General features: G+C 47.6%; 10 protein-coding genes across 10 annotated transcripts; 4 read left to right on the forward strand and 6 right to left on the reverse strand.

Moving 5' to 3' along the window:
* Positions 1 to 1,998: 1,998 nt before the first annotated feature.
* V1508DRAFT_347614 (uncharacterized protein) lies at positions 1,999 to 4,029 on the forward strand (the record flags this gene model as incomplete). The annotated part of the gene is made up of 4 exons (XM_066936699.1): positions 1,999 to 2,181; positions 2,263 to 2,354; positions 2,406 to 3,340; positions 3,587 to 4,029. 4 exons carry the CDS (start codon positions 1,999 to 2,001, stop codon positions 4,027 to 4,029), a joined length of 1,653 nt encoding a protein of 550 aa, XP_066798722.1.
* A 1,464-nt stretch (positions 4,030 to 5,493) lies between these two features.
* V1508DRAFT_459072 (uncharacterized protein) lies at positions 5,494 to 7,024 on the forward strand. The gene is made up of 2 exons (XM_066942735.1): positions 5,494 to 6,074; positions 6,125 to 7,024. Exons 1-2 carry the CDS (start codon positions 5,511 to 5,513, stop codon positions 6,641 to 6,643), a joined length of 1,083 nt encoding a protein of 360 aa, XP_066798723.1. The 5' UTR covers positions 5,494 to 5,510; the 3' UTR covers positions 6,644 to 7,024.
* Positions 6,834 to 7,873, reverse strand: V1508DRAFT_326159 (putative methyltransferase-domain-containing protein; the record flags this gene model as incomplete). The annotated part of the gene is made up of 4 exons (XM_066936622.1): positions 6,834 to 6,884; positions 6,935 to 7,498; positions 7,556 to 7,648; positions 7,703 to 7,873. Coding segments are annotated over 4 exons (879 nt in total), but the record flags the coding sequence as incomplete, so codon positions are not given.
* Positions 7,874 to 8,084: 211 nt separating this feature from the next.
* Positions 8,085 to 9,454, forward strand: V1508DRAFT_429754 (uncharacterized protein; the record flags this gene model as incomplete). The annotated part of the gene is made up of 2 exons (XM_066941898.1): positions 8,085 to 8,401; positions 8,458 to 9,454. 2 exons carry the CDS (start codon positions 8,085 to 8,087, stop codon positions 9,452 to 9,454), a joined length of 1,314 nt encoding a protein of 437 aa, XP_066798725.1.
* A 455-nt stretch (positions 9,455 to 9,909) lies between these two features.
* V1508DRAFT_379364 (uncharacterized protein) lies at positions 9,910 to 12,141 on the reverse strand. Its single transcript, XM_066937654.1, has 3 exons — positions 10,947 to 12,141; positions 10,721 to 10,888; positions 9,910 to 10,672 (listed from the first exon to the last, which is right to left on the reverse strand). Exons 1-3 carry the CDS (start codon positions 11,819 to 11,821, stop codon positions 10,243 to 10,245), a joined length of 1,473 nt encoding a protein of 490 aa, XP_066798726.1. The 5' UTR covers positions 11,822 to 12,141; the 3' UTR covers positions 9,910 to 10,242.
* A 127-nt stretch (positions 12,142 to 12,268) lies between these two features.
* Positions 12,269 to 14,297, reverse strand: V1508DRAFT_408526 (Glyoxalase/Bleomycin resistance protein/Dihydroxybiphenyl dioxygenase). The gene is made up of 4 exons (XM_066939017.1): positions 13,548 to 14,297; positions 13,161 to 13,495; positions 12,688 to 13,108; positions 12,269 to 12,633 (listed from the first exon to the last, which is right to left on the reverse strand). Exons 1-4 carry the CDS (start codon positions 13,896 to 13,898, stop codon positions 12,496 to 12,498), a joined length of 1,245 nt encoding a protein of 414 aa, XP_066798727.1. The 5' UTR covers positions 13,899 to 14,297; the 3' UTR covers positions 12,269 to 12,495.
* A 2,873-nt stretch (positions 14,298 to 17,170) lies between these two features.
* Positions 17,171 to 18,177, forward strand: V1508DRAFT_408532 (uncharacterized protein). The gene is made up of 3 exons (XM_066939018.1): positions 17,171 to 17,567; positions 17,625 to 17,689; positions 17,750 to 18,177. Exons 1-3 carry the CDS (start codon positions 17,237 to 17,239, stop codon positions 18,104 to 18,106), a joined length of 753 nt encoding a protein of 250 aa, XP_066798728.1. The 5' UTR covers positions 17,171 to 17,236; the 3' UTR covers positions 18,107 to 18,177.
* V1508DRAFT_453170 (WD40-repeat-containing domain protein) lies at positions 18,118 to 20,697 on the reverse strand. Its single transcript, XM_066942535.1, has 3 exons — positions 19,715 to 20,697; positions 18,966 to 19,666; positions 18,118 to 18,911 (listed from the first exon to the last, which is right to left on the reverse strand). The coding sequence occupies exons 1-3, from the start codon at positions 20,353 to 20,355 to the stop codon at positions 18,487 to 18,489; spliced, it is 1,767 nt and encodes a 588-aa protein (XP_066798729.1). The 5' UTR covers positions 20,356 to 20,697; the 3' UTR covers positions 18,118 to 18,486.
* Positions 20,698 to 21,204: 507 nt separating this feature from the next.
* Positions 21,205 to 22,655, reverse strand: V1508DRAFT_347603 (kinase-like domain-containing protein; the record flags this gene model as incomplete). Its single annotated transcript, XM_066936698.1, has 2 exons — positions 21,205 to 22,480; positions 22,534 to 22,655. 2 exons carry the CDS (start codon positions 22,653 to 22,655, stop codon positions 21,205 to 21,207), a joined length of 1,398 nt encoding a protein of 465 aa, XP_066798730.1.
* A 1,069-nt stretch (positions 22,656 to 23,724) lies between these two features.
* V1508DRAFT_446551 (translation initiation factor eIF 4e-like domain-containing protein) lies at positions 23,725 to 25,333 on the reverse strand (the record flags this gene model as incomplete). The annotated part of the gene is made up of 6 exons (XM_066942433.1): positions 23,725 to 24,261; positions 24,327 to 24,652; positions 24,707 to 24,907; positions 24,967 to 25,184; positions 25,239 to 25,240; positions 25,299 to 25,333. 6 exons carry the CDS (start codon positions 25,331 to 25,333, stop codon positions 23,901 to 23,903), a joined length of 1,143 nt encoding a protein of 380 aa, XP_066798731.1. The 3' UTR covers positions 23,725 to 23,900.
* Positions 25,334 to 25,873: the final 540 nt, after the last annotated feature.

Below are 25,873 nucleotides of genomic sequence, written 5' to 3' on the forward strand. Positions count from 1 at the left end.
GAGACTTCTATGACGCGGCCTAGGCAGGCGGTCTAGTACAGGGTGCTAGTACAGTGCGCAGTATGGACTGATCATAGCAGCCCTATCGAGACCGTGACACTGACGAGGAGAGTTAGCGGGATGGCCGGATGGGGTGAGTGTACATTGAAGTGTGTGTGCTGGTGGACAATCGCAGAAGTGGAACTGGCGGATTCACTATCATTGCTGCCAATCAGAAAAGTATCTCTGTTGCGATTTATTTGCATGCAGAGTGCCAACCGAAGTAGAGCGTACTGACTGTATCACACGAAAAGCAGAGTATGACGGAGACAAACCGGTGAAAGAAGGTCCGTAAGTTTATCCAGGGTCGGACCGTCGCCGGAGCGGTGCGCGGAAAGGGACGCGATTGTGTCCGACGAGGCACCGAGCACCAGGAATCCGACCCTTGCCCTAGCCTCTCCCACCGGACCACTGTAGTTGGTCAATGCACTGGCATGTGTTGGATGACGATGAATTTTATTATCGGAATAGGACTGTATATATACTATAATCGAGAATATGAAAAGATTGAGGGAAGTGGGAAGCGGGATGGCGGGAGTTTTAACGCTCCCACTGGCGCTGAAGGAAGGCGAATATCAAGGGCGGCCGGATGCGCACATTGGCAATCTGACTTTGGTTACAGCGAGAATGACGAAGACCATGGCAGACGCGAAGCTGGGCAGTCAAATACTATTCCATATTACAAGCGTATAATTTAAACGACAGGATGAAGAGTACGAGAGAGTTGATTGTCTGGTTTGCCAATGGCAACACCTACTACCTAGCAAGTTTGGATGGACTACAATGTACTCATCAAATTTGCCAATTGGATCAGTCTGCTCTGACCAGTTACCATAATCAGTATATTTAGAGGCATGTACAACCTTATAGTCTCCTACGTGATTAGCAGTGAGTGACCGTATCGCTGCTTGCGCTAAATCATGATAGTACGGCCGAAGCATGTATCCGACGGCTAAATGAACAATAGCTGGGTTAGGGCTAGTCTGCAAATGTATGCAAAAGCGCACTCATTAGTATATAGAGTATAGTAATATCTGAGTAAGTAGAGAGAAGCACAGAGTAAGTAACAAATCGGAAGGAACTGGGCGAAGCGGAAGACAAATTTAGTTCCTGTCCGGGGCTTGACACGGCCGGTGAAGGCGTCAGCCGGGCTTGCTTGTTTACTCCCATCAGCCTCTGTACAAAACTTGCCTCTCGCCCAGCCTCGCTTGTTACTCATTTTCCCTCCCCTTCACCATCGTCCAGCTCGAATTCCACTCGCTACTGCTACGCACTCTCTACTATCAGCACATCAGCCGTCATCTTAACATGCTGTCCTGCACCCGGCGCGCCTAACTCGCTTCCCTACGCTCACACGATCTCTGCGCTACCCGACGCAGGTGCACTCAGCTCTCACTGCCCGAGAACTTTCTTGGTGAGCTTCTCGCTGTCTGATATCTCGGCGCCGACTACACAAGGTACTTCTTATTTTTTTCTGGTTTGATTTTTTTCCTGTTATTTTCTTGGTTAGTGCCGTGTGCGTGGGTGGTTTTGTGAGTGGAATGGCATGTGCTTGGCTGGCCTTGTGTTTGTGGTCTGTGACAACGAATGCGTTCGAACTTGGCTCCTGATGGCCGCACTCTGCTGGCCACCAACGCCACGTCGCGTCGTTCGTGCTCACTATTCCTCAATATTGTCGATGTCTCTCCTGCTTGTTGCGGCTGCCTACACAACACTTCCGAGTTCAATTATGACAGTTCTTCGCACTGAATAGAAGTCGAGCGCATTCTGCGCTTGTGGCGCTCATGTGGCTGACTCAGTATTGGGTGTGGCGGTGCTATGGCGTTCCCCGCACATGATTATTCCCACTTCGCTCGGCCACAAGAGGAGCCCCTTGTCTTCCCTTCACTTCCTGCGACTCATGATGGTCTTCGTTTACGACCTCGCTGACTCTTCATCATCACAGATCTGCAGTTCGCGATGACCTCGCTCGATCACCAACCGCATCTGCTCTCTTTCGCGGCCGCTCGCGCGTCCGCGGACTTTTCCTCCTTCTCCTCGCCCCTCGCTTCACGTGCGCGTCCGACCTCCGAGATCATCTTCAACCAGTCGTCGCCCCCTTCTTCTTCCGCCAACTCCATCCCCGTCAGAAGGCACGCGTGCGTCGATATGAATACTCGCAGTATCGCCGGTGCGGTCCGCGATAGATGCTATGTACGTGCGGGCGATGACGTCGACGACGAGAATCCCGAGCACATGACCCTACTGGCAGAGCAGTGGCTATCTGAGCTCGAGAACTACGAAGGTACCCTCGAGGCTCTCACTTCCTCCTCCGCGTCGTCCACGTCCTCGTCAGCGTCGACGGCCTCTTCGGCGTCCTCTACCAGTGACCCTTGCGCAACATTCAAATCGGAGTTAAATGCCATCGAGACATGGTTCTCGTGTGTGCTCTCCGAGCCAGAACGTACAGCCGCGCTCTACGCTCTGCTGCAGCACACTACCCAGGTACAGATACGGTTCTTTATCTCGGTTCTGCGGCAAATGGAAATGAAGCGTCTCGATCCAGCCATGGCGCGCGTGCTCGACTCCGAGTCCCGGGTGGCGGTCGGCGTCAAGCGGTCACAGAAACAGCCGAAGCAGGAGACCAAACGCGCGAGTGTGACTGGTCTCTCGCGATATGAAGACGAGTGCGATCAGGAGACCGGCCTCGACGAGCATATTTCCGCCGGCGAGGCGCGTGCGATCTCACCTATCGGGTCCGAAAAGTCCGCCGGCCGTCCAGCATCTGTTGATCTTGACTCGTCTTCAAGCTCCGGAAGCGCGAATAGCTCGAGCACGGCGACGCCAAAGCATGCGTCGATAAAATTCCAATTTGCGGCATCCACTGTGTCGCCTCCTGTCGCTGGAAATTTGGCCGGCATGATGAACACTCCAGTTTCGAACTTTACGCCCTGCTTGATTTCTACACCGACCAGTATGTCTGTCGATGCGCAGACAACGCTTGCCAACGCGGAGATTATTGCTAATACGACGGCTATGAAGCTCGCGGCTCTGTCGACCGTCAACAATCGCATCCTGCTCGACTCTGACGTACGAAAATTCAAACGTAGGAACCTGTTGGAGCAGGCTAATGCGTCGTCTGGATCCCCTGCTGCATTAACACCGGTCTCTTCGTCGCCATTGAACGCGCTGATGTATAATGAAGCTGGTCAAGTTGTCCCGGTGCCATCTCAAATCACCCCGAATTACAAGCCGTCGTCGGTCACGGACCATCCGTTCACGAGTCCTTCGCCTGCAACTTCATCATCTCCGTTTACGTCTGGTTCGAGGGGCCGACGGTGGCAATCTCAGCAGCCTGCTCGGTTCGACCCGACCGCACAAGCTGCCCCGTCGCTGTTCTCCAGCCCGGCGTCTTTCCAGCAGCATACCCCTTGCAAGTCACAATCCCCTTCGTTCCAGTTCTCGAACCTAGGTCTCGGTTTCGGAGTCGGCTCCTCCCCGTTCTCGGACTGGTACAACATGTCTTCGTCACCACTGACTGCCGCCGACGCTTCGCATGTGCAAACAGCACATAACCAGTCCCCACAGCCAGGATTTTCCCAGCGCGGTCGGCCGTCGCCATCACCGTCGCCATCAACAATAAGCACGACAAGTAGTTCTTCGTCATGTAAGTCGACATCCAAGAAACCCGCCACGGCAACGTCCCGTGCGGGCTCAACCTCTCAATCGAAAGACTTGCCCTCTCAACTCACTGACGACTCGCTTCTGCACGACATTCCTTCTTGGCTCCGCAGTCTGCGGTTGCACAAGTATACGGACAACCTCAAGGACTTAATATGGGAAGATGTTGTCCAATTGTCGGAGGAACAGCTGGTTAAGCGCGGCGTATCGGCCCTCGGAGCGAGAAGGAAAATGCTTAAAGTTTTCGAGGCCGTGCGTGAGGCCAAGTTACCGTCAAATCAGAACGAAGTGGGCAACCAACTTTCGGCTGGATCCGAAAACAAGGTATAATTTTAAAATTTAAAGTTTTATATATCTATACATCGCGTGTGTGGATACATCTCATTTGTGCGTTGGTGGTTGCTTTTCGGGTGTCATATTGAGAACTGGGTCTTAAATTTATTCATAATTTACATTGTGCGAACTTTGCGATTTATTATATATCATTGTTTTATGCGTTTGGAATGGGTTTCATTAATTTACATGAGTCGATTTGAATTTGTTTTATTGAGGGTGAGCGAATAATATGGGATTGTGTATATAGGTTGTGATATCGATATTCAATAATTTTTAGTTAAAGGAGATCTCAATTTGCTCTGTGTTTCTGTCCCAGCGAGGGCTGCGGGATCTGAAGAACGTCAAGCAAGAAACCAAATCAGTTACCTATGACAATTCTGTAACTCGATATCATTTTGGCTAGAACATTCATTAAGTTGACCGCATTCACTCGCCTCGACCGTCAATATCGCCAGGCAGTGCCATTTCTTCTGCGTGCCAAAGTAAAGTACAAAACGCTGCCGCCGGGCGCAATATATCGATTATCGTGCATTGAGCGAAGTGACGGTCATCTCTGTCATCCCGAGATCGCACCCAAGGAGCAATATTTCTCTCGGCTGGACTCGCGGGTAAGATAATACAATGATCACAATCTAGTCCAGAGAGCTAGGCAGACGGGGGTAGCATTTGCTACGAGGTTTCCACACTGGCCACCAACGCGTAATGTTGACTCTCTAAAATGTCAAACAAGTGCGATTAGGTTATGCGCTTCATGCTTCTAATGGATCAAGGCTTCCAGGTCACATTACAGCACCGGTCCTTTGCCATGTTGAGTTGAAATGGAACAGAAGAGGGACGTCTCCCGAACATGCAGCTGGACTTCAAAGGCCTTGGATATCATCTCGCTAAGTTACTATGTCCTACATACCCATATTGACAACTAACAAGGTGTCAATATGTGCCCAGACTGAGTCAATTATTAGTTGGCATCGAATATAAGGCTGCATATATTTTGAGATCTGGCTTAGAACACAAATACACAACATAATACATTAATTCCGAAAAGATTTCAAGATTTTCCTAGGTCTTTATTTTTATTGTAGCTGTACATAAAATTACTCTAAGAATAAATAAAATTATATATTAGTTGATTTTTGACCCGTTCGAGGTTCTGGAGTTGGTCGCGGGTTAGGGCATGTCAAAAAGTCTGTACTGAACGATGAGCGGGTTTTGCCAGAGAAGGGTGGGATGGCGACAACAGTAATGTTATGGAGTGGCGAATCAAATGTGTGAACGTAGTCGTTTAAGTATGGAATTGGAATAGGCCGAGGTGGATTATAGTTAGTCGACTTTTCAAAATCCGAGGTTTGGTGGCCTTCTAAATCAAGTAAGTGAGCATTCCTGACGGGTAAATTGGATAACCCTAACCTTCTCGTCCTATAGGTGAACGATGAGCCTGTAATTACACTCCGATTCAATCTCATATATCCAAAAATATGTCACTAAACCAACTTGGAAGCTACCTCGCCTGGCTAGTAGTTCCCCGCGCAGTCTCCGCCGCGCTACAACAGGGATACTACCAAGTCTTCTACCCATCCGCAATCAATGCCCCACGTCAGGACACTCCAACCTACAGACGGGATCAGCGGATTTCATACACGGTCGTCATTGTCGGGTATCTCATCTACACGACGTACACGACCGTCACGGGCCTTGTGGCGCAGGGGAACTTCTACTCGTTATTGAGCCTGCCGATCGATGTCGACGAGAAGAGTGTTCGCAAAAGGTTCAGGACCCTCAGCGTTCTTTCGCACCCAGATAAAGGCACCGGTAACGAGGAAGTCTTCATCGCGCTGAAGCTAGCGTCCGAGACGTTATCTTCGCCGTTACGAAGATTCGCGTACGACAGGTTCGGTATGCTGGCGTTGTCGTGGCCGGAGGGGAAGTCAGAGTTGGAGTACGTAAAGCGCGGGATACAGTCTTCCTTTCCGCAGTATGTTGTTAGTTTTGTGGTGATGGTTGTGCTATCGCTGTTTCGACAAAGCGCGTTTGGGAGTTATGTGAGTGCCTTACCATGTCTATTTGGAGTTAGCTAATTGACGATTTGCAGTGGAGATTTTACGCGTACTTTGCGGAGTTTCTGATTGAATTGCATCTCATCACCCGCACTGGTCTACAAGAATTTGTGTCAACTTATTCAAAGTACCCATTCACCATCCGTGAACTAATTGTCCTTTCCCGATCACTCTTAATCATGCTATCTATTGCCGCCGCGCAATTGGGTCCGGTCTTATTCCCAGCGTCAATTCAGCCATCTACCAAGCTCGTCCGCGAGCAACAAGACGTAATGAAAGTTATGATTTCAAAACTCACAAAAGTAACCGACGCGATCAACACTGAAGTCACGTCCACATTCATAACACAGACGCGGCCCTTTTTATTACCTCCGCAGACGAAATTGGCAAATCAGGTTGGCGAAACATATTTCAAGCAGAAGTTGCAGCAGTATCTGGTTGACCTGAAGTTACGGAGTAGACCTGAAGTTCGGGACGCGATTAAACGCGCTGTGCACGCCCAGGAGACGGAGATTGACTCGACATTGGGGATCCACAGACCTAGTCCGACGTAAGTGTTCGATGCAGAGAGTATATCCGAATACTCGGATTTTCGGTGTAGAAAAAGTATTTTGGCTTGCGCAGCGCTGGAACCCAGGTGTATCCGATCTTACTCTTGTCCAGAAATTTTTCGAATGCGGTGATAGTCTCGTCGCTCCGGATGGTCGCGCTGATGATGACTTGAGCGTAGGGATTTTCTCTCATGAGAATATCTAGAGACTTGACTAAAAGCTCGCACATTTCGGCGTCAAAAGTCTATTTTTTTTAGTTTCTGGCATATTACAATAGCATAGAATTGAACTTACAATATCGGCACCTATAATGAGATCAATAGAGGCGGTAAACTTGTAATCGGCCTCCCGACTTTCGCGCTCAAGTACATGCCCAGCATCGTCACCACTGCTATTTCCCCACTTGTATACGCGAGTTTCGACGATATTGCCGAGCTTGTTGTCCTCAATATTCCGACGTAATCTCAATACGATGTCTTCGAATCCGTCCGTCCCAAAGACTTTAGCAGCACCTAGCTTGCCACAAAGCAAACTGACAAACCCCGTCCCGGCACCAACTTCTAAAATCCGCTTGCCAACGACGTCGACCTCTGAGTGCTCGGTTTGTCTTTGAGAGAGCATATACTCGCCCAACGCAAGCGCGGCTTCCCAGGTCCTATAACCTGTAGTGCCGAACCCAGAAATCATGTTCCTATTTTCATGGATCGTTATATATTCGTCATCCCAATTGACTTCTTCGCCCAATAAGTATGTTACCGCGCCGAATTGCGGAGTAGTCGGTGCTTTGAAATAAACATGGCTATTGGTATTAGCCATGGCGAAGAGCATGTAGCTTATTATGTCGTCGTCTATATCGACCTGTACTAATACTGTTGAGACTATATTTGATAAATTTCACATGAAGATTGGACGTACTTGTAGGTGTTCTAACAGGAGGACTAATTTCTTTAAAACGCCTCCGATGTAGTCGATCGGAGGTCGTTGGAACTGATTATCCGATTCGCATAGCTGCTGATCTCAGTACTCAACTCTCAACAGTTGTGATATAAATTATGGCAATACTTCAACATAAAGCCCATGCTGGACTTCCAGATCACATACGATTTCGTATTCTTCGCGCTCCGTGTTAGCTATGGCTACGGATGGTAGGACGAACTGAAAGGATTTGGCAGGGACTTGTTGTAGGAATTGCCGACGGATAAAAGATATCGTTTCTTCTTTGAGAGACCGCATTGCAAAATATCGGAACCAACCCGATTTCGGTAGTTGAGGTAGTGCGTTTGATTAGTGTTCGACTCTTTTCGTCAGTTTCCTCAAACTTCGCTGTAAGTTATCGTGAGAGATTCAGGGGCAAGAAACGCTCCACCAAACGTTTTCTTTCTCACGAACTTAAAGGGAATCCCTACACACCGAAACTAGTCAACACCAATTGTACACGCCCACAATGAGACTGAAGCTAACGGTAGTCTCACCTACATCACCAGACCCTCTCCGCATAATCTACCCCCTTTCACCAATATTCCTTTCCTCGTCACCAACAATTCTCGATTTAGTCTACACCATCCACCAAACTTTTCCCAGCGTTTTCCATGACATCCACGAACTCGAGAGCTACAAGGACCGACAACAATATCCGGACGATCATCAGTATGCAGAGGAATTGTTCCGGCCCCTGGAGTATGCTTGCGAGACGGCGGACGGTTGGAATTTTTGTTTGTGGCACTTAATCGCGGATTCACTGCGCGACGAAGATCACATCGTGTACGTATTGTCCTCGTACGCACATATTCGAAAAGGCTAATGACCACTTACCGCAGTATTCGACAACTTGAGAAGGAGAATATGCTTTCTTGTGCGACAGTATCTACTCCACAGAAGTTGACGACGTATTCCGGCCCAGTCGGACATGTATTGAGACTGACGAACGGCAATAAAGCGAGTGTTACTCCTGGACAAAAACGGACTCGAGACGAAGATGACCACGGGGATGAATTACCTACCACCGCTTCTGGTGAGCGTGGCGCAAAACGGCTGAAAGTTGAGCCAGATAGCAATACCACATTACCTCTGTCCGTAATTTCTTACACATTAGATGCAAGTGTTCAATCTCTAACATATTCACTCAGTAGTGCGACCGCCACAACCGAGGATGCTGCTATATTGCAATCACCACCATTCCAAGGATCAGGAGCCACGAAAAGCAGAAACGCACGGCGGCGGAGGGCGAAGGCCGAGCGAAAGCGACTAGAGCAGGAAGCGCTAGAGAATGCTAGGTCCGAGCTACTTGCACGTGCTGAAAAGTTGGTTGTCGTTGCTGACGAATCGACGACAAAGCAGAAGGAATTGGACGCCGTAAAGGAGAAAGATAAAACTACGGATAGTGAAGATGCGGAAGAAGTGGGAGAAAGCAGTATAACTCCACGATTGAGTATTATGGACAAGATTGGGTCGCAGATTCAAAGTGCTCTTTCGACATTATCACAGGTTGTCAAAGTAACCACGCCCCAGCCAAAAAAAGGAGATAGCCGTCCTCAGTCCGTTGTGGTGGAAGAAGCTGAGGAGGATGTGAAAGACGAATTACAAGTCGCGGTTGAGGAACAGGAAGACAAAACATCTCTTGACAGCGCCTCACGAGATAAGCCAATCGCACCAGCTACAGTGATCAAACGAAGAAAGCCAGTCGTCGTAATCGCAGAAGCGGTCGACTGTGCAAATCCGTCCAACAGGGAGCTCGAGATTCCTCCGTTTCCGTTTCAACAGGTCAATCTAGACGAGTACTGGAACCCAAAATATGACCATGCACAAGTCGTTTGATATTTACGAAAGTGGAAATGATGAGGATCCAGTGAACGGTGATAAGAAACGAATCTCGAGTAAAGGCAACAGGAAATTTAAACGAAAATGGAGCTGCGACTGGGGAGGTGGCTCGCTAACCTGGCAAGAACAAAACTCGGAATTCGATAATTGGCGTAACGAGACGAGACGGCACTTCAGTAGCCTTTTTGGATGATTTGTCCTGATGTAAAACATCAAAGTTGTGCCGAATAATATCCTGCCAATGGCCTTGGATCGATTTCTACGCGAATTGCCGGTGTTCCAATTCTGTCTCACAAAATTGAAATGATTGTATATAATATAGATGGTATACTAGGGCGGTTACTGAACTTCGGCCGTTGATGGTATTTATGCAGAGTTTCCGTGGAATCAGTCCACAACACAGTGCACTTAGATCGTTGTGTCATACTACAATAGTATCAACGACTAAGAACGCATCGTTTTACTGACTTATTAGCACGCATCCTCTTATATTACATCATATCAAAAAAGCTAAGTCAACTTCGAAATCACGATAAACAGGACAGGGGATAAACGAACATAAAATACACTACTTCAAATGTCGTGCCCAAATTGAGGACGAGACACGCGCAAAATTTTCCAAGAAAAACCACCACCAGTGATTCAGAAAAGCGGAAGGCAACTTCAAAAGAGCGCAATAACCCGTTCCTAGAGTATCCCACGCAATAATTTCGAATCTTCTTATGTATACCAAAAAGCCTCCTATCACGAAATATGCAACTCAAAACGTTTCGTCGATAATTGGGCTACCTTCTCGAGCCCCGATCAATGGATCCTCGACCGACATAAGGCGGCCGTTCAATAGACACGCTTCGACGCGCCGCAGCGGCGACAGTGGTGCTGTCGAGAGAAAACGAGCGCGTGCTGCTCGAGGAACTTCGTCTGCGTTGTCGTCGGGCTTCAGACGGGTCGACATCACCTTTCCCGGCGGATTTCGCTAAGAGCGATAGAACGTCGGTCAATGAGATCACTCCGATCAGTTTTCCGCCCAAGCCGCGCGAGGCGGAAAATTGGGTTGGTGGGGAGACGGGCACGAGAGACGGAGACGCGGGAGACTGTTGCTGCTGTGAGTGCGAAGAGGTGGGCAGTGACGCTGGCGCTGGGGTCTGCGTGCCGGAAGATGGGGTTGACGGTGGTGAAAATGGTTGGTGATTTGGTGGCTGGACAATCCACATTCTAACCTCCATTAATATATCTACGTAGCGTTTCGCTAAGTGTGCATACCTGTGTGACTTCGTGGCAACAAGCTTGGCAATGGTATGAGCTAGAGTTGAAATAGGGGTGACATGAAAAACAGGATACGAGTCCTTTCCATTCTCCAGCCCGCGGTCAGTCAAAATGACAGTTAAAAACTGCAAGCACGTAGAGTGAAGCAGATGAGCAGAAGTCGATCTATCGAAGTCAATATCTGCATAAATAAAACATGTCATGACAAATGGAAGGGACCTACTTTGTAAGGTGCTTTACATCGACAATTGAGATATTTCCTAGTAAATTGCCGTCGGCATCGACAACTGCCAACGACGAAACGGACTCATGATGCATTGTCTCCAACGCCTCAATAACGAGTTTATCCCCTGCAATTGAAATCACAGAACTCGAGCCAATCCCCAGCTCGTGCAACGACATCTGGAATAGCGGTTCCAAGCTAGGAAATCGTCGTGCATTATCCCACAAGTACGTAACAAGCCGTCGCTGACTCAACAGGCCTTTAACCTCCCGTTCAGCATCATCAGTGATTAATAATCTGTGAACACCGCGACCAAAATACTCCACCGCTGTCAAAACAGTTTCGGACTCCTGCAGCGTGAGGAACGGATCCTTGGGACTCAACCCCATCACGAACGACACGGGCACATCGAATCCCGCACGCGCTTTACGTACCATTTCCTCTAACACGTCCGAGTCAACGCTTCCGGCTTGCGGTTTCAAATGGCCCATGATCAAAAGCAGCAACGCCGAAATATCCGAATAATCAAAACTCTCAGCCTGAGTGACGTCGATCCTCGGCATGATCAAAACAGGCAACGAGGTAAAATTGTGCTGGATAAGTTTCCCGTAAGCGGCTTCGACGGCGATATCTCCCGTGATCGAGACAAGTTTATCGTTCTGTGTGAGACTCCCGAGTTTCACGGTCTGCCAGTCCTCGGATGCTGGAGGTTTACCCGCAGCATCTGGCTTGACAGGAGGAGGAGTCGCGAGTAAGTCAGCGATCGAGGACGACCGTGCACGGCCTCGAGTCATGTTCGGTGATGATGGCGAACGCGGCGGAATCAAGTTTGCACCTGCCGACGGCGCGACGGGCGGCTGTGATTGTTTCTCCATGGCTGGAGATTTACAAGGCGTGAAAGTGGTGCAGTAGAAGTTTGCTAACGATTTTCGTAGAAAGGCTGGGTAGTGTAATGTCGGTTATGGTCTAACCGTCGATTGGCGGAATCTGTCCTCTGTTGCTAGCTATCACAGTCGTGGATAGACGACTGCTCTCAATTATAGATAGGACTTGGTGATGATCACGACGGTGATCTGAACGACACGCTGACGCAGAGAACGACCAGTGTAATTGGTAGCAGAAGTAGATGGGTATACGCTATTCCGCAAAGTATCCGCTAAGTGACAGGCCGGAAATATAGAATTGAAGCATTTCTGTCGGTGAAGATCCAATTATACCTGTCCCAGGTTTTGAAGCGATGTGGCTGGTGCCATGCAGCGGGGCGCGGCTGTGGCCTGCCGTGGCGGTGCGCAGTCCCATGACGCCATTTGCGATATCGTGATACCCAATCCCGACTCTTTCCGCACCCGACAATGAGGATAGATTACCACATCCGTGTCAAGTTCTCACTGATCTTACTCTGATGCTATGCTATCTACGAATTCAAAAAGTAGCCGATAGAAATTCACTCAATATTAAGAAGGAAAAAATTATTTACAGTACAATTGGTATTATACATCAAAGGCACTGACAAACACTGAAACCCCTTTCAATATACGGCCACCAAGAACTAAGCCAAATTGCCGCGTTTCAGCTGCTCACGCTCAACAGCTTCGAACAAAGCCTTGAAATTTCCACCGCCGAATCCCTCGGATCCTTCGCGCTGGATAATCTCATAGAACGACGTCGGCCGATTAGAAACGTGCTCCTATTTCTCAGTTAGCTCCACTGTCATCTGCATCTCAATTGGAAACGTTCACACCTTGACGAACAACTGCAAGAGATAGCCATCCTTGTCGTAATCAACAAGGATGCCCAAATCCTGAATCTTGCTTAGATCTTCCTTAAGTCTAGGTGCATCGCTACTTGTCAGGCGCTCACGGAGATCGGTGTAGTACTCCCTTGGGACAGCAATGAACTCGACGCCACGCCTCTTCATTTCCTCAACGCACTTGATGATATCGGGAGTGCGGAGCGCAATATGCTGCACTCCCGGTCCGTTGTTGTATCGGAGGTACTCTTCAATCTGGGACAAACGTTTTCCTTTGGCTGGTTCGTTGATAGGCATCTTGATACAGTTATTGGGATTTGCCATCACCGTCGACTTGAGGGCCGAAAACTCCGTCTGGACATTGTAATCGTCCTCCGACACGAACTGGTGGAATCCAAATGCTTTTCGGTAGCTGCATGAGAGGGTTAACTAACGTCGCCAACATCGCGAGATGCAATACTAACAAGTTGCAAACATTTTCCATCTGACCCGAATACTGGTTGCCGACAACGTGATCAATTTCCATCAATGGTACGGAGTCATAGACCGTGTTGATCGGGTCATTGTAATCAACGGGAACATATCCAGGCAGATACGCACCGAGATACTTGTCCTTCTTTATGAAGGTGTGGGTAACGTGGCCGAAAGCGGTGACGGTTGCTATCACCGCGCTGCCGTAATTGTCCTCGAATATGGTTGGCTTCAATATGGCGTGTGCACCGTGGTTAACAGCCCAGGCAAACACCTCTGTGACGTCGTCACAAACAAAGGCGACGTCCATGACCGAATCTCCGTGTCTCTGTCACCTCTTCAGTTTCCGCATCTGATCCTGTAACCTTTCATAAACTTACAGTGATATGGTTCACGACTCTCTCAGCCTCCTCACGATCCGCCTCCGACATCACAATCGCCTTATTATCAATCGGTGCAATTGGCGCAATAAAGGCAAGCACACAGTTTCCGTTCTTGACAACGTCGGCACGCACACCACGGTTCGCGTTCTTGTTCATTTCGCGGCGGGCAATAGGACGGAATCCCATGCGCGAAGTGTGGTACTCGGCCATGTACTTGCTGTTGGCGCAGGCGAAGGTAATGCTGTGGAAGCGGAGAATCTTCTCAGCCAGATTCTCTGGCATTTTCTCCGCAATCTGCGGTTGCTGCTCCATGGTTTTCAGATGACCCCCGGATTTGCTAGATGACATTGCACAGATTGAATCGAAAAATCAAGGACGGCACGGATATGAACACAACCCAAACAAAAACCTGAAACAGTAGCACTAGCGATACAAAATTAAATGCCAATATTAAATTTTGGATTAATTATATAGTTGGGTTGACAGAGATTGCATGGAGCGAAAGGAAAGGGGGAAGGCAGCTGGGAACGGGCGGGTAGACTTATATCAATGCCGTGGACGGATTGTTTACGCTGATCTTACACCGGCCGGACCTGAACTTGGAGGGACGTGCAGTGACTAGTCACACATCAACGCGGCGTTATTGACGATCCAGCGTCCATGTCTATGTTAAACATTTTGTGGGATTGATGTGAGACTTCACGTGGTGACCGCTCAGAGAAGTCCGACCCAGCCGAGAATGGGCCGGGCGGGGGGGGGGGGGGGAGGAGTGGAAGCTATGTGGGATTCAAACTGGCGGAATGGACAAGCACGAGGAGAGCAGGTACGTTCTGGCGAATTGGTTGCTGTGCCAACCGCGGATCTGTTTGGATTATTGGTGCCACAGATCGGCTGACACTGGTCGCACGTTTCCGCCATGCCTGCCGAGAGCTTTGTATACCATATACGGCTTGCACCGTTTACATGACCACCAGATCTCGGCATTTTGTCCGTAATGTGCAAATTCCGGGGTTTGGTGGCCGAGTAATACAAAGAGATCAAGGGCAAGTGAGTTTTCTGGACTTGTCCTCGATTGACAGCACATGGGGTAAGGGTTCAACGTATCCCTCCCAACCATTGACGTCATCGATACGATTGAAGATATTGCAATTTAATATTTATAATCCACAGTTATACGTTGTATTCTTTATTTATGACTATCTAGATCCAATAATGTACGTGTATATTCGATACCCTCAATGCATGACTGCCGCCTTCAACGATAACGGTACTTCGTTTAAACCAAACAAAAACACACGAGAGCTCAATAAAAAGCGTGAACACATTACCTTTATCTACCCAATGCAACAAAACTGAGTCAAAATAAAATTGCCTAGTATAACAATTATTTGCGCAGGAGAGCAAAACTTAAAATAGCACCGATAACGCCATAAGATGATGGCCGCAGATTTTGAAAGTTTATGCATTTCGTTCTTATCTTCATGCGATACATAACACGCAAATTTATAGATTCAGTGTGGCAAGCGATTAGGTAAATGTACTTCGTTCCCGTAATATATGGCCAAATTTGAAGAATAATATCGGAATTTGGCTCACGTGATCCTTTTTACTCAGTCGATTTTGGTTTGGAGCCTGAGATAAGTGAAAGAGAATGATCGTACGATGCTACGAATATGTTGACCATTCAATTGGCCTTCAAGCTTCTGTCTATCCAGCATTCAATAAGATTATAAGAAGGGTCTGTATTTTGTCGCTCGATCTATCCATTTGAATCAGCTCGCGTTATTCATTACTCAGTTAACCGAAGTCCGTCCCCACATTTGATCTACTGACTTACATATACTAAATCCTCCTTGTGAATGAATAGGTATTGACCGATAGAATTTCAGGACATTGTTGAACCTAGATATTTGAATTTGTTTGTGTACTGCTTTCAAAAAATTATTTTTCAGAATGGCACTTGTAAATCTGACTGTCTCGACGCAAACCTGGAGTCTTGTAGTTTGTTATCACGTTACTTGAGAGTTTTGGACATTTCCGACAATTGCGCCCAGACATTTTACAGGACCCACATCGCCTGACTTTCTCGATGCCGTCGGTGGTCTTTTGAACAACCTCTGCTGACGTTCAACATAGCGTAGGAATAATCGCACTCCGCTCACACTTGCCTCTTGGCATGCCCCCAAACCCCTTCTGTGAAGTTGCATTCGCAATGAAACTTCGGATACATTGAGAACAAGTGCCCACGCGATCTAATAGCGATCTCAAGCTGCTACGGTTGCGACAGAAAGTCGGCCTGCTGAGATAGCAGGTGAGTCTCACAGCATTCCGTCGCCTGAGACAGGGCTATTTCGGCCGCCTTCTTCTGACACATCCGGGGGGAGCTTGTCATGCCAGAGCTGTCGCTCTTCTAGGATTGTGCGCGTGCCCTTCTGCCAACCAAATTTTGGATGACCTCTGGGTAGCACATTTCTTGACCATAACGTTGACCGTTAAATTCGAAGTACCCGGGTTTAATGAAGTCTTTAATTTTCTTACCTTGCAGAGTAAATTTCCTAATTGCGAGAGCATTAGGCGGGAGCGCCTGGTGATTGCTGCTTTGATCAAAGCAAAATAAGCCAACACATCCTGGGGGGGCACTTTTCGAAAATCTCGATCGTCTTCTCAAGCTGTTGAACCATATCATTCGACACCCAGAAACCATCGCGATTTTTCCCGGGTTCGATGATTTCATCGAGACTAAGGATTACCGTCCTCAAGACTTGATTGTCATCGATGGACAGTATGCTACCCGCGCATACGGCGCCGATAAGAAGGCGTAGAGTAAACACAGTCTGATTTGGATGAAACTATATCTCCTTCATTTCTATTGATATAATTTGTTATGATGGATATGATAATGGCAACTTCTCATGTAGCAACGTTCGCATTCTTCAGAGAGGATATTCTGTTGTACCTGTCTACTACATAATCGCAAAAGGATTAGTGCGTTATATGTTGGTTGCAAATACACCGATTAGACATGGCTGATCATGGATTATACCTACATTGCATACAATAGTATTTTTGTGACTTCGGAGTAACATGAGGAGAGATAAAAACCGGCTCCAATTACCGACTTCGCGTGAAATACTTTCATCCCACAGAAAAAGTACCATTTTGTCCACGTAGAGGCGTGGCTTTTCAAGTAAATACTCACAAAGAGCCTCAAGGATAGGTAGGAGGCGTGATGGACCGAGGGCGTCAACCACCATTGGGAGGCGCGAATTTTCCCTACACCTTTGTCCAAATGGATGTCCCTTTATTCAGCTCAAGAATCTATACATATGCGAGCACTATCACTCGACCTTCGGGCGAGCTACTCGCCCTTCTCCCAGAAGAGAGTGGCTGTACGTTGAGGCTTGACTCCTTGCCATCTGGTCTTGTGCCAGATGGAATGCAGGGCGGGACCACCACATCTCGGCATTTTGTTCGCAAGTTCAAAATCCGCGGTTTCGTGGCCGTCTAAATCAACTAACCTGACGGCTAAATCGGATAACCCTAACCTTCTCGTCCTATAGGTGAATCTCCACACATCAGTTTTTCAGGGGTGCGCCTACACCGATTTCCTTCAGGGAGCATCCTCATCAAGACACACATCTCACCACTAACTCTCCACGCCCACCTTGACAATATCCTCAACATCCATGACATCAAAAGATTACGAACGCCGACCCAATCCTCCAGGCTGGCGTCCACCAAGGGCACCCTACAATCCCTACGACCCCGAAGACCTTCGCCCGCCAGAAGGCTACCCATCCGAATATAACAGGCCTATCTCCAAAGACTGGCGCGTCAAGGCGGGTGAAAACCAGAATTATAGGCAGTTCGTGAATTTGATGCGCATGCAAGCGTTTCCTGGCAGCGCGCCTGGAAGCGAGTTGTATCCCGGCAGATTAAAAGTGTTACGGAAAGTACGCGGCACTGGGAAGGCGTTTACTAATGGCCTGCAGTATGCTTCGTTTGTCTTGTGCGGATGTAAGTATGCGACTATAGTTTGCGCTATTCGGATTGTGTAGGTAACACATGCACTAGCAATTATTGTGTACGGAACTTTTTTTTACAGATGGAATAACGGCTACGATAACATTTTCTCGGGCGTAAGTATTGAATCACCCACACCTCACGGCATGACAAGCTAATATAGTGGCATCACGCAGCCATATCGATTCCAGCTACGCGTCAAGAAATACCTCCTTGGTCGCCTGACCGAGCGGGAAGAAATGGATCTCCATCCGCGCGCACGCATCAAACTCGAGCGCGTCATCGACCCCACGCACGGCGACCCTGATTTACCCGATACCCAATGGGCACTCGAACGGCCGCGACGGATACATACTTTAGAGGCAGAGCGTGCAATCCAGGAATTAGAGGAACGGAGTTTGCGGAGTATGGATGCACTTGGACATAATTCGGATACTAGTAATTCTCCTGGCAAAGATGGCGCTAATGCATCGGCGAGTGGTGTGGGCGGCAATAGCTGGTCACAGCAGTGGTTTCAGCTTTGGAAACGATAATTAGATAGAATGTAACTTGTAAATAGAAATTTATTCTCGGTTAATAGACGTGCAAGTTTCGGCTCTCTTCATATCCCAAATACAATGCAAACGTTGAGGCAGCCAAGTAATATTAATACAACCAGCAAATAGCAGCAAAAACTCCGTCTGACTCTCCGGATCGTCACAGGTAATGAAACAACAATGCAAAAATTTTTAAAAGAAAGGTAACGTCCATAGATATCAGTCTTTGGCAACGTCACAGTACATACCTTCAAAGCGCGCCCACACTGGTAGCAGGCGACCGTCGTTTACTCCCAAAACCGAAACTAATTCCGAAATGCAGCTATCAGCGAACTCAAGACGTAAATAGACACCTGACTCCGAAACTCCCTTACTCATCATCTTATAACATCCAGCGGATTTTTCTCAATCCCCTCGCATAGTTCAAGAATATCGCTTCCGAAAATACCGTTATCCCAGTGTGATACTCGGATTTGCCCTTTTTCATCCCAAAAATCATAGAACCGAACAGTTTCATCACTGGCTGCCGCGCAGACTCTACCGCCGCCTGGTGACTGCACGGCGTATAAGCACCGAATGTCCTCCTGCCATGGAATCTGGATTATAGGGCGACATTCTGGGTAAGAATATATAGCCATTCTGATAGGATGCTCTGGATTAGCGTACCCGAATGTCGCTACAATTTCTTTCGTGCTGCGTGACCAGATAAGTGACGTGACTTGTGCGTTGGTGTTGAATGAATTGACAAGGGAGCCTGAGTTTGTGTGCCAGAATCTAATGGTGCGGTCATTACTTCCACCACCTATATTGGCGTGTTTGTTAGTCCTGAGTCAAACAGGTCCGGAATAAATGTTACCGGTAGCTAGTAGTGATGGCGACCAGGGACAATAGGCTAGAGCTTTCACTGCTGCACGATGATCCCATCGATACCTAGGAGAAGCAGCAGGACCATCCGGCGTAATGTCCCAGACTGTGCAAGTATTGTCGTTTGCCCCAACTGCCATTTGCGTTCCTGACGGATTAAAAGTAATTCCTAAATTTGGTTCAGCGTCAACTATCGACATCTTCAACATAATGAACAAACCACAAATCTGCTGATTATGGCCTTTGGTCCGACCGAGTAGTTCGAGCGGTGACAGTTCTGTTCGCGGCATTGCATTCTCTGACATCAGTCTGAATCGCAATATCTCGCCTACTTCATCACCAACGTAAAATTCCGAATACAATTGCTCTTGCCCGTCTTCTCTCGGAAGTGGTCGCCATCCTACACAACACAGGCCGACAGTATGATAGAATTCCGCCCGAGATGTGGATGAGGAGACCGTCCAACAGGTGATTGCTCCATCCATGCGTCCAATAACCAGCGTTCGACCGTCAGGTGCGAATGATACGCATGCGACTGGTGACGTGCTCCATTCGGGTAATAATACTGCGCCGGTACTTTCTTGCCATATATATACTTCGGGCCCGAGGCCGACAGCAAGGTCATTTGTCACACTGGACCACGCCAACAAGTTCGTATAAAAATCATCCCTCAGTCCAGGGGCATCCAGGACCCTCAAAATAAGTCAGTTTATATAACCAATCTCATCTTAATATAAATACCTAAATGGCGCATAACTTAAAACCCTCTTCATTATTTTTTGCGACTTGCGAGCCCGGCCATCTCCATCATGATTGGCACCTTTCGCCGACGCTCCGGCTAGAACCATCATCATCGCCTCTTCATTGACACGCTCATCATCGCTGGCACCATGAGCTTCTCCGCTAATTCGAAGTCGTTTCTGAAAGTTGAGAACTCTTCCTGGTCGCGTGATTAATCCGCTTGAAATTCCGAGGGCAGAAGCGATAGCAATACCAGGGTCTGACTGAGGCGGAGACCTCACTCCCGCCGTCGTGTGTCTGCGACCGCGAACAACCGGTGATGACACAGACGATGGTGGAGTCTCGACATGATATAAAGGTACCGAAGATGACGACGGTATAAATCTATCTGGTGATAGCGCGCCCCGGCTCGAGAGGATCCGATCTCGCCTGCGTGATGACGAAGAACTGGATGATGACGAACTGGAGCTTGATGACAGAGGAGAACGTGCGGAAACCGCTGGATTACGAAAGCGAGTCACCGGAGTGCGAATAGTGAGTGATGGAGGACTACTGTGCCAGCGCTGATGGCCGCTTGGAATATGGGCCTGTAGGGATAGTGATACTTCATCGACACCTGGTCCTTCGATAGTCGCATCCATTTCAGATGTTTCGGTTGCCGAATACTTGGCCAAAGTCGACTGTCGACGTATTTATAGACTCTAATTTCCGTACTTATCCGGGCCGTAATAATAATCTGACTTCTGCCGAAGCACTAGCGCAAGCGATCCGACCCTTGGCCAGAATCTAAATTTCTTCACAATGTTACTCAAAATCTCGGATGATATCAACAAAGAACGAATGAATAAATATCTGTGAAAAGAGTGGTAAACTATGTAGATCAAAGGGTGAAGGCGTTACGCAAGTAAGCTGCCTTCGAGCTCAATCCATACTCGCATACAGATTATGCGCGATCGTGATTGTGAGCGCGCGCCCGATTGTTTGTTTTGATTCAACGCGTCTTCTGCGAGATCTAGCCTTTAATCACTCTACAAAGCCAGGAAAGTGGGTTAGGGTAACATGTAAAACTAACATGGCCATTGTTTGGTTCTTTTCCTCGAGCAGTAAACTCTCAACATTATTTACACGGTTAGGTGGCATTTTACAAACAAAGGATCACTCACGCACAAGCTGCAGCTAAATATGATGATATTGACCAAACTTCGAGCAAATAATAGGTTGAAGCACATCCCTGATAAGGTGGTGAATTTTAACTCTCCGGAAAAATAGTCATCCCAAACATATTAAGAGCATTGATAACAGAATAACAATCTCGCTAAACGGCCCCAATAAATCATAACAAAAAAATCTATTTCTGGTACCATGCATTATTTACAAAGCGTTCTTCCTCTAGACTGCAAGTTAGCACCGTCACAATTAATAGCAGACATGGCACTAACCGTAAGGTAATCGACTACATCAAAATAGAAAAATTGTTAGCTCAAACCCAATTAATGAACGCTCAGTGTATATTTATACATACATCGTGAATATGTGTAACCAATAAATGGGAGATTCTCTTTTGCGAGATCGTCACCATTCTGCAGCGCCTGAGTAGCCGCCGCGTTTGCAGCCGTAATGGCAGGTGCATCGGGAACACTCTCCAAATCTTCGGTAGGGAAATAGCTTGTATCAGTGATCGAACTCAGCTTTGGAATAAATGGCGCATTGAATTCTCGGATGCTATCCCAATCGACGCCATCGAAGAAAGGATGAGCTTTGATCTCATCGGCGCCACCTCGGCCGAGTCGCTGCTCCGCAGAAGTCAGTAGTCGACGAATAAGATCCTCAGCTTCTTGCGACAAATGAACTTCGTCAGGAAAATACAAGGTCTCCGGCCAAGCTAAAATCTTTCTGTAAGTCTCAGTGGGAGTCTCAGAACAAAATGGCGGCCATCCAACGAGGCACTCGAACATAATCGCACCCAAACTCCACCAATCACACTCCTGACCATATCCCTGATGTATGAAAATCTCAGGCGCAATATAGTCGGGTGTTCCCACAGTGGAATAAGCCAGTAATCGTCGCGACTTCCGCCATGTCTGTCGATTCGAAATCGTAAGGTGAATCATGGAATTCCGTGGGGGTTCAGTCGAAGGACTCTTCTCAAGTAGATTACGGTAGTAGTTGCTATCGTGAGTCTGATGGAGACCAGTAGACAGACCGAAATCTGACAGCTTAATATGACCGTCCTTGTCGATGAGAATGTTGTCGGGTTTGATATCACGATGAATGAAGCCTAGTTTATGAATAGCCTCGATGGCCAGAACGCATTCTGCCATGTAGAATCTCGTAATGTCTTCGGAGAACACATCATACTTAATCAACATCGTCATCAGATCTCCGCCTGGTAAAAATTCCATGATGAGGTACAGATAATGAACATCTTGGAATGAATAGTAGAGAGAAACAACCCAAGGCGAATCAGATCCCGCCAAGACATCTCTCTCAGCTTTAACATGGGCTAACTGATCCTTCTTAAACATTTCCGACTTTAAGAGAGTTTTCATAGCGTAAATTTTTCCGGTGTCCTTCTTTTGTACTAATCGCACTTCACCGAATGCACCCTTACCAATCACCTTCACGGTATGGAAATCATCGAGTACCAATCGAGTCCTGCGTAGTCGCAAAAAAGTAGATTCTTTCCTTCCAAGATTCTGTAGTTGTCGATTCTTACGTTCCTCGGATCCTCGCTCTGTGGCCAGTTTGTTCTCCAGCTCAACTCGCCTATAAATTGTCTCAACTCTGGTCGTCACAAATGTTATGAAGCACAGACTAACCTTTGATTCCGTTCAACAGCATGTGATACATTTAACTGATAAAAGTTTTCTAATTTTAGTTTCGCCGCAGCGGCTCTTTGCAGCGTGAGCTTCGAAAATTGATCCGGGTTTCGCTCGAACATGACATAATCGCTACCATTGCTACCATTTGAATTCACGCTTCCCGCGCTTCCCATACCACTACCAGCACTGCCAATAGTTGCAGGAAGATAGGTTGTCGATGACTGAGGTGTGTTACTTCCACTTCGAGGTGGCGGAGGGAACTGGGAGTACCCAGGAGCCACGTTGGCGGTTGGCGGGCCCAATGGATTTCTCTGGGAAGGCAGTTGTTGCTGAAGCTGCGCTAATTGCTGCTGTTGCTGAAATTGCTGAAATTGCTGCTGCTGTAATCCTTGCTGCTGTAATCCTTGCTGCTGTAATCCTTGCTGCTGTTGCTGCGAGTTCTTGCTACGATCAAAGAGGAACATGTTGTTAGTCTGTGGCTGTTGAGGTTGCTGGACGAAAGGATATTGCGCCAATTGCTGATTTGCGTATGAGAAGGTGGATGGCGGTTGGCTTTGATGGATGGCTGGAAAAACTTGAGGATACTGTTGTTGTTGTTGCTGTTGCTGCTGTTGTTGCTGCTGCTGCTGCTGCTGCTGCTGCGCGTAAACGTGCGGTTGATACTGCAGATATTGAGGAGCCTGCGGAGCTTGCGCCTGCTGCTGATAATAGTAATACTGTTGCTGCTGCTGCATAGTAGAATAGCAGCACAGGCGGCAGATGCTGCTTCGAGCTGCTGATAATATATTACACTGAAACGAGCTGGTTTAAGAAGAGGGGCTGGATGGTCGAGAGCGCGATAGAACTTCCACACGCGCGAAATGGCAGTGAACTAAGGGGCATTAGGTCTGGCTGAAGGGGATGGCCGGTATATCGCAGTGTAATCAGACTTCAATATTTTGGCAATGATTACTGAGAATGTGCCCTCAAATAAACTTAATCAAACCCGCACTTTCAACGTATTCAACAAACACAACGATAGATCCTCAGACATATCTGCGCAAACATATCGGTGCCTACGGCATATCAACAGTGTGGCAGACGAAAGAGCTCTAATGCGGGAACTTGTAATCGCCGACGAGACACATATTGACGCGTGTAGTCACGCTAGTCCGCGACGTTCTATTTAAGCAACAAATATATTGAGGTGCATAATTTCGTATAGAAATCAACAGTGTTTAATTGGTTATCTTGACGTCATTCCGAAATATTTTTTTAAACAGGTTAAATTGAGCACCAGAAAAAAGTCTATATTTGGGCATTAAGCGATGAGGAGGCAGCGGCCCTAAAAAAGTATATACAAAATATCAAGAATTTCTGTCTCCCTAGACATCCTCTTGACTCTCCCTGCCACTTTTGCGATCTATGCCACCTCCACCACCTTCCACGTTACTCTCGCCGCCACCTCCAGGTCCTACAAAATAGGAGCGCATATTGCTTCCTCTATTGACCTGAGAACCTCGACCACGTCCTGTGCTGTAACTACTGGTGCTGGTGCTTATGCTGGCCGGATTGTGGTGTCGTGCTCCAGTACTATGGTGGGCACCACGTCCGCGGTGTGGCTTCTCGCCCGATGCAGCAGTCTTGGCTGCTAACTTCTTCTCGGCACCTTCCTTCATACTGTCAGCGTGCACCTTATACTCAATTGCAATATTCGAGAGGCCCAACACGTTTCGTATGATGTCCCTGTCGCACAAGTTAGACTAATGTGACCTGATACAACATTAGCTTGATTGATACGAAATACGAACCTTATTTTTAAATTGATAGCCCCATTGCTTCCTTGCTTGTTCCAAACGGAAATAATATCTGCTTCGCGCCGGATACTAATAACAGCACCAACTACTTCATCGCCCAGGGAGTTACCAAATTCTCCACCGATAATGGCGAGTAACAAGGACTCCCATGGAACAGATCCGGTTCCCTTTTTCAACTTGAGAATCCACTTGCCGCCATTGACGTTAGTAGGGTCCTCCCATATAGGACGAACTCCAGTCTTGAATAAATGGTACTCAGATGTATATGGCAATGCTGACGGTCTTGCAAGATAGGAGTACAGCCGCCAAAAGTCTTCAGCCTAACAGATCGTCAGCAACCGTGTACTGCGTGTTAGAACGTTAAGAGATATTACCGTTGAAAACGACGATATCTCCTTTGTGGCCTTTTCGTAGTCAGATATCTTCACACCCGGAGCCCGATGCAAAAACCATAGTGTCCAATTGTACTTTAATGGATGCTCGGGTGCCGAAATATTATATGAAATCGGATCACCATTCGGTTCACTCTCGATCGTCGACTGGTCAAAACCAGGAAATAGAGTATCGTCGTTGTGCTACCATGAAGATAAGCAGTTTGATCAATAGGCTGATTTGCGCAATCATAGCAACATACCTTGTCGTCAAATCCTCCAAAGACGCTAGAAAGACTTAGCGACGATTGTGAAAGTCCTGATCTGGACAGATCGCTAGCAACAGGAGTAGGCGGCATTGGGCTGCCATTAGCACGCGGCAACATGGATGCGTGCGATATAGATGGTGACAGACCAAATGTCAAAGGAGATGTTATTGACGCCGGCGACGGTACAGTTGCCGATAATAAAGATGGCGCTCCTGCGGTTGAGTCAACGATTGTTGCATGTCAAAACGGTACTCAAGAAATAATACCACTAATGACTGTAAGTTAGAAATATCGGCACTACATATCTCAAGCCATGGAATACTAACTTTGCTGTTCTTAACCAAATATTTGTTGGATCCATATGTTCAAATATTCTGCTATCACTAGTAATTTGTCGTTCGAACTCTCCCCGTTCACTGGCCGCCGGGAAAAATGGCAACGTAATACCGACTGCGTCTAGCAAAGTTCCGTATCAAGCTTTAATTGTGACGACTAGGATTATAATACAGGGGTGCAGGAGTTACGCGACTGTATTCTATGTTGGGGGTCGAAAATTTTGAATCCGTGTCGAGCGATACAGAGTGACGTCGTTGGCACTCTCCAACAGCCAACCCTTAAAGTGGTGTGTGGAAATTTTTTTCCCTTTCAACATGACCGCAGACCAGCGCAATTTATGCGCATTTGCAATTAAACAAAGCTATTATTTCTATGATTCTTCATAATCCTGATGGCTACGTTACTGGATGCGGTCCAGAAAAATCCGTCCTTAAAACCATCGCATTTTAGGCGCCGCCATTCTTGTTCGCAAGTCTGCAGCTGGCTGACCCATGACGGTGTGATGACCTTAGGATATCGATACATAACTACATTTGGCAATACCATTTATATAGACCGATGTTGA

This window comes from Lipomyces doorenjongii, assembly GCF_038497915.1.
Source record: "Lipomyces doorenjongii strain NRRL Y-27504 unplaced genomic scaffold V1508scaffold_2, whole genome shotgun sequence".
In the NCBI taxonomy this organism is placed as follows: domain Eukaryota; kingdom Fungi; phylum Ascomycota; class Lipomycetes; order Lipomycetales; family Lipomycetaceae; genus Lipomyces; species Lipomyces doorenjongii.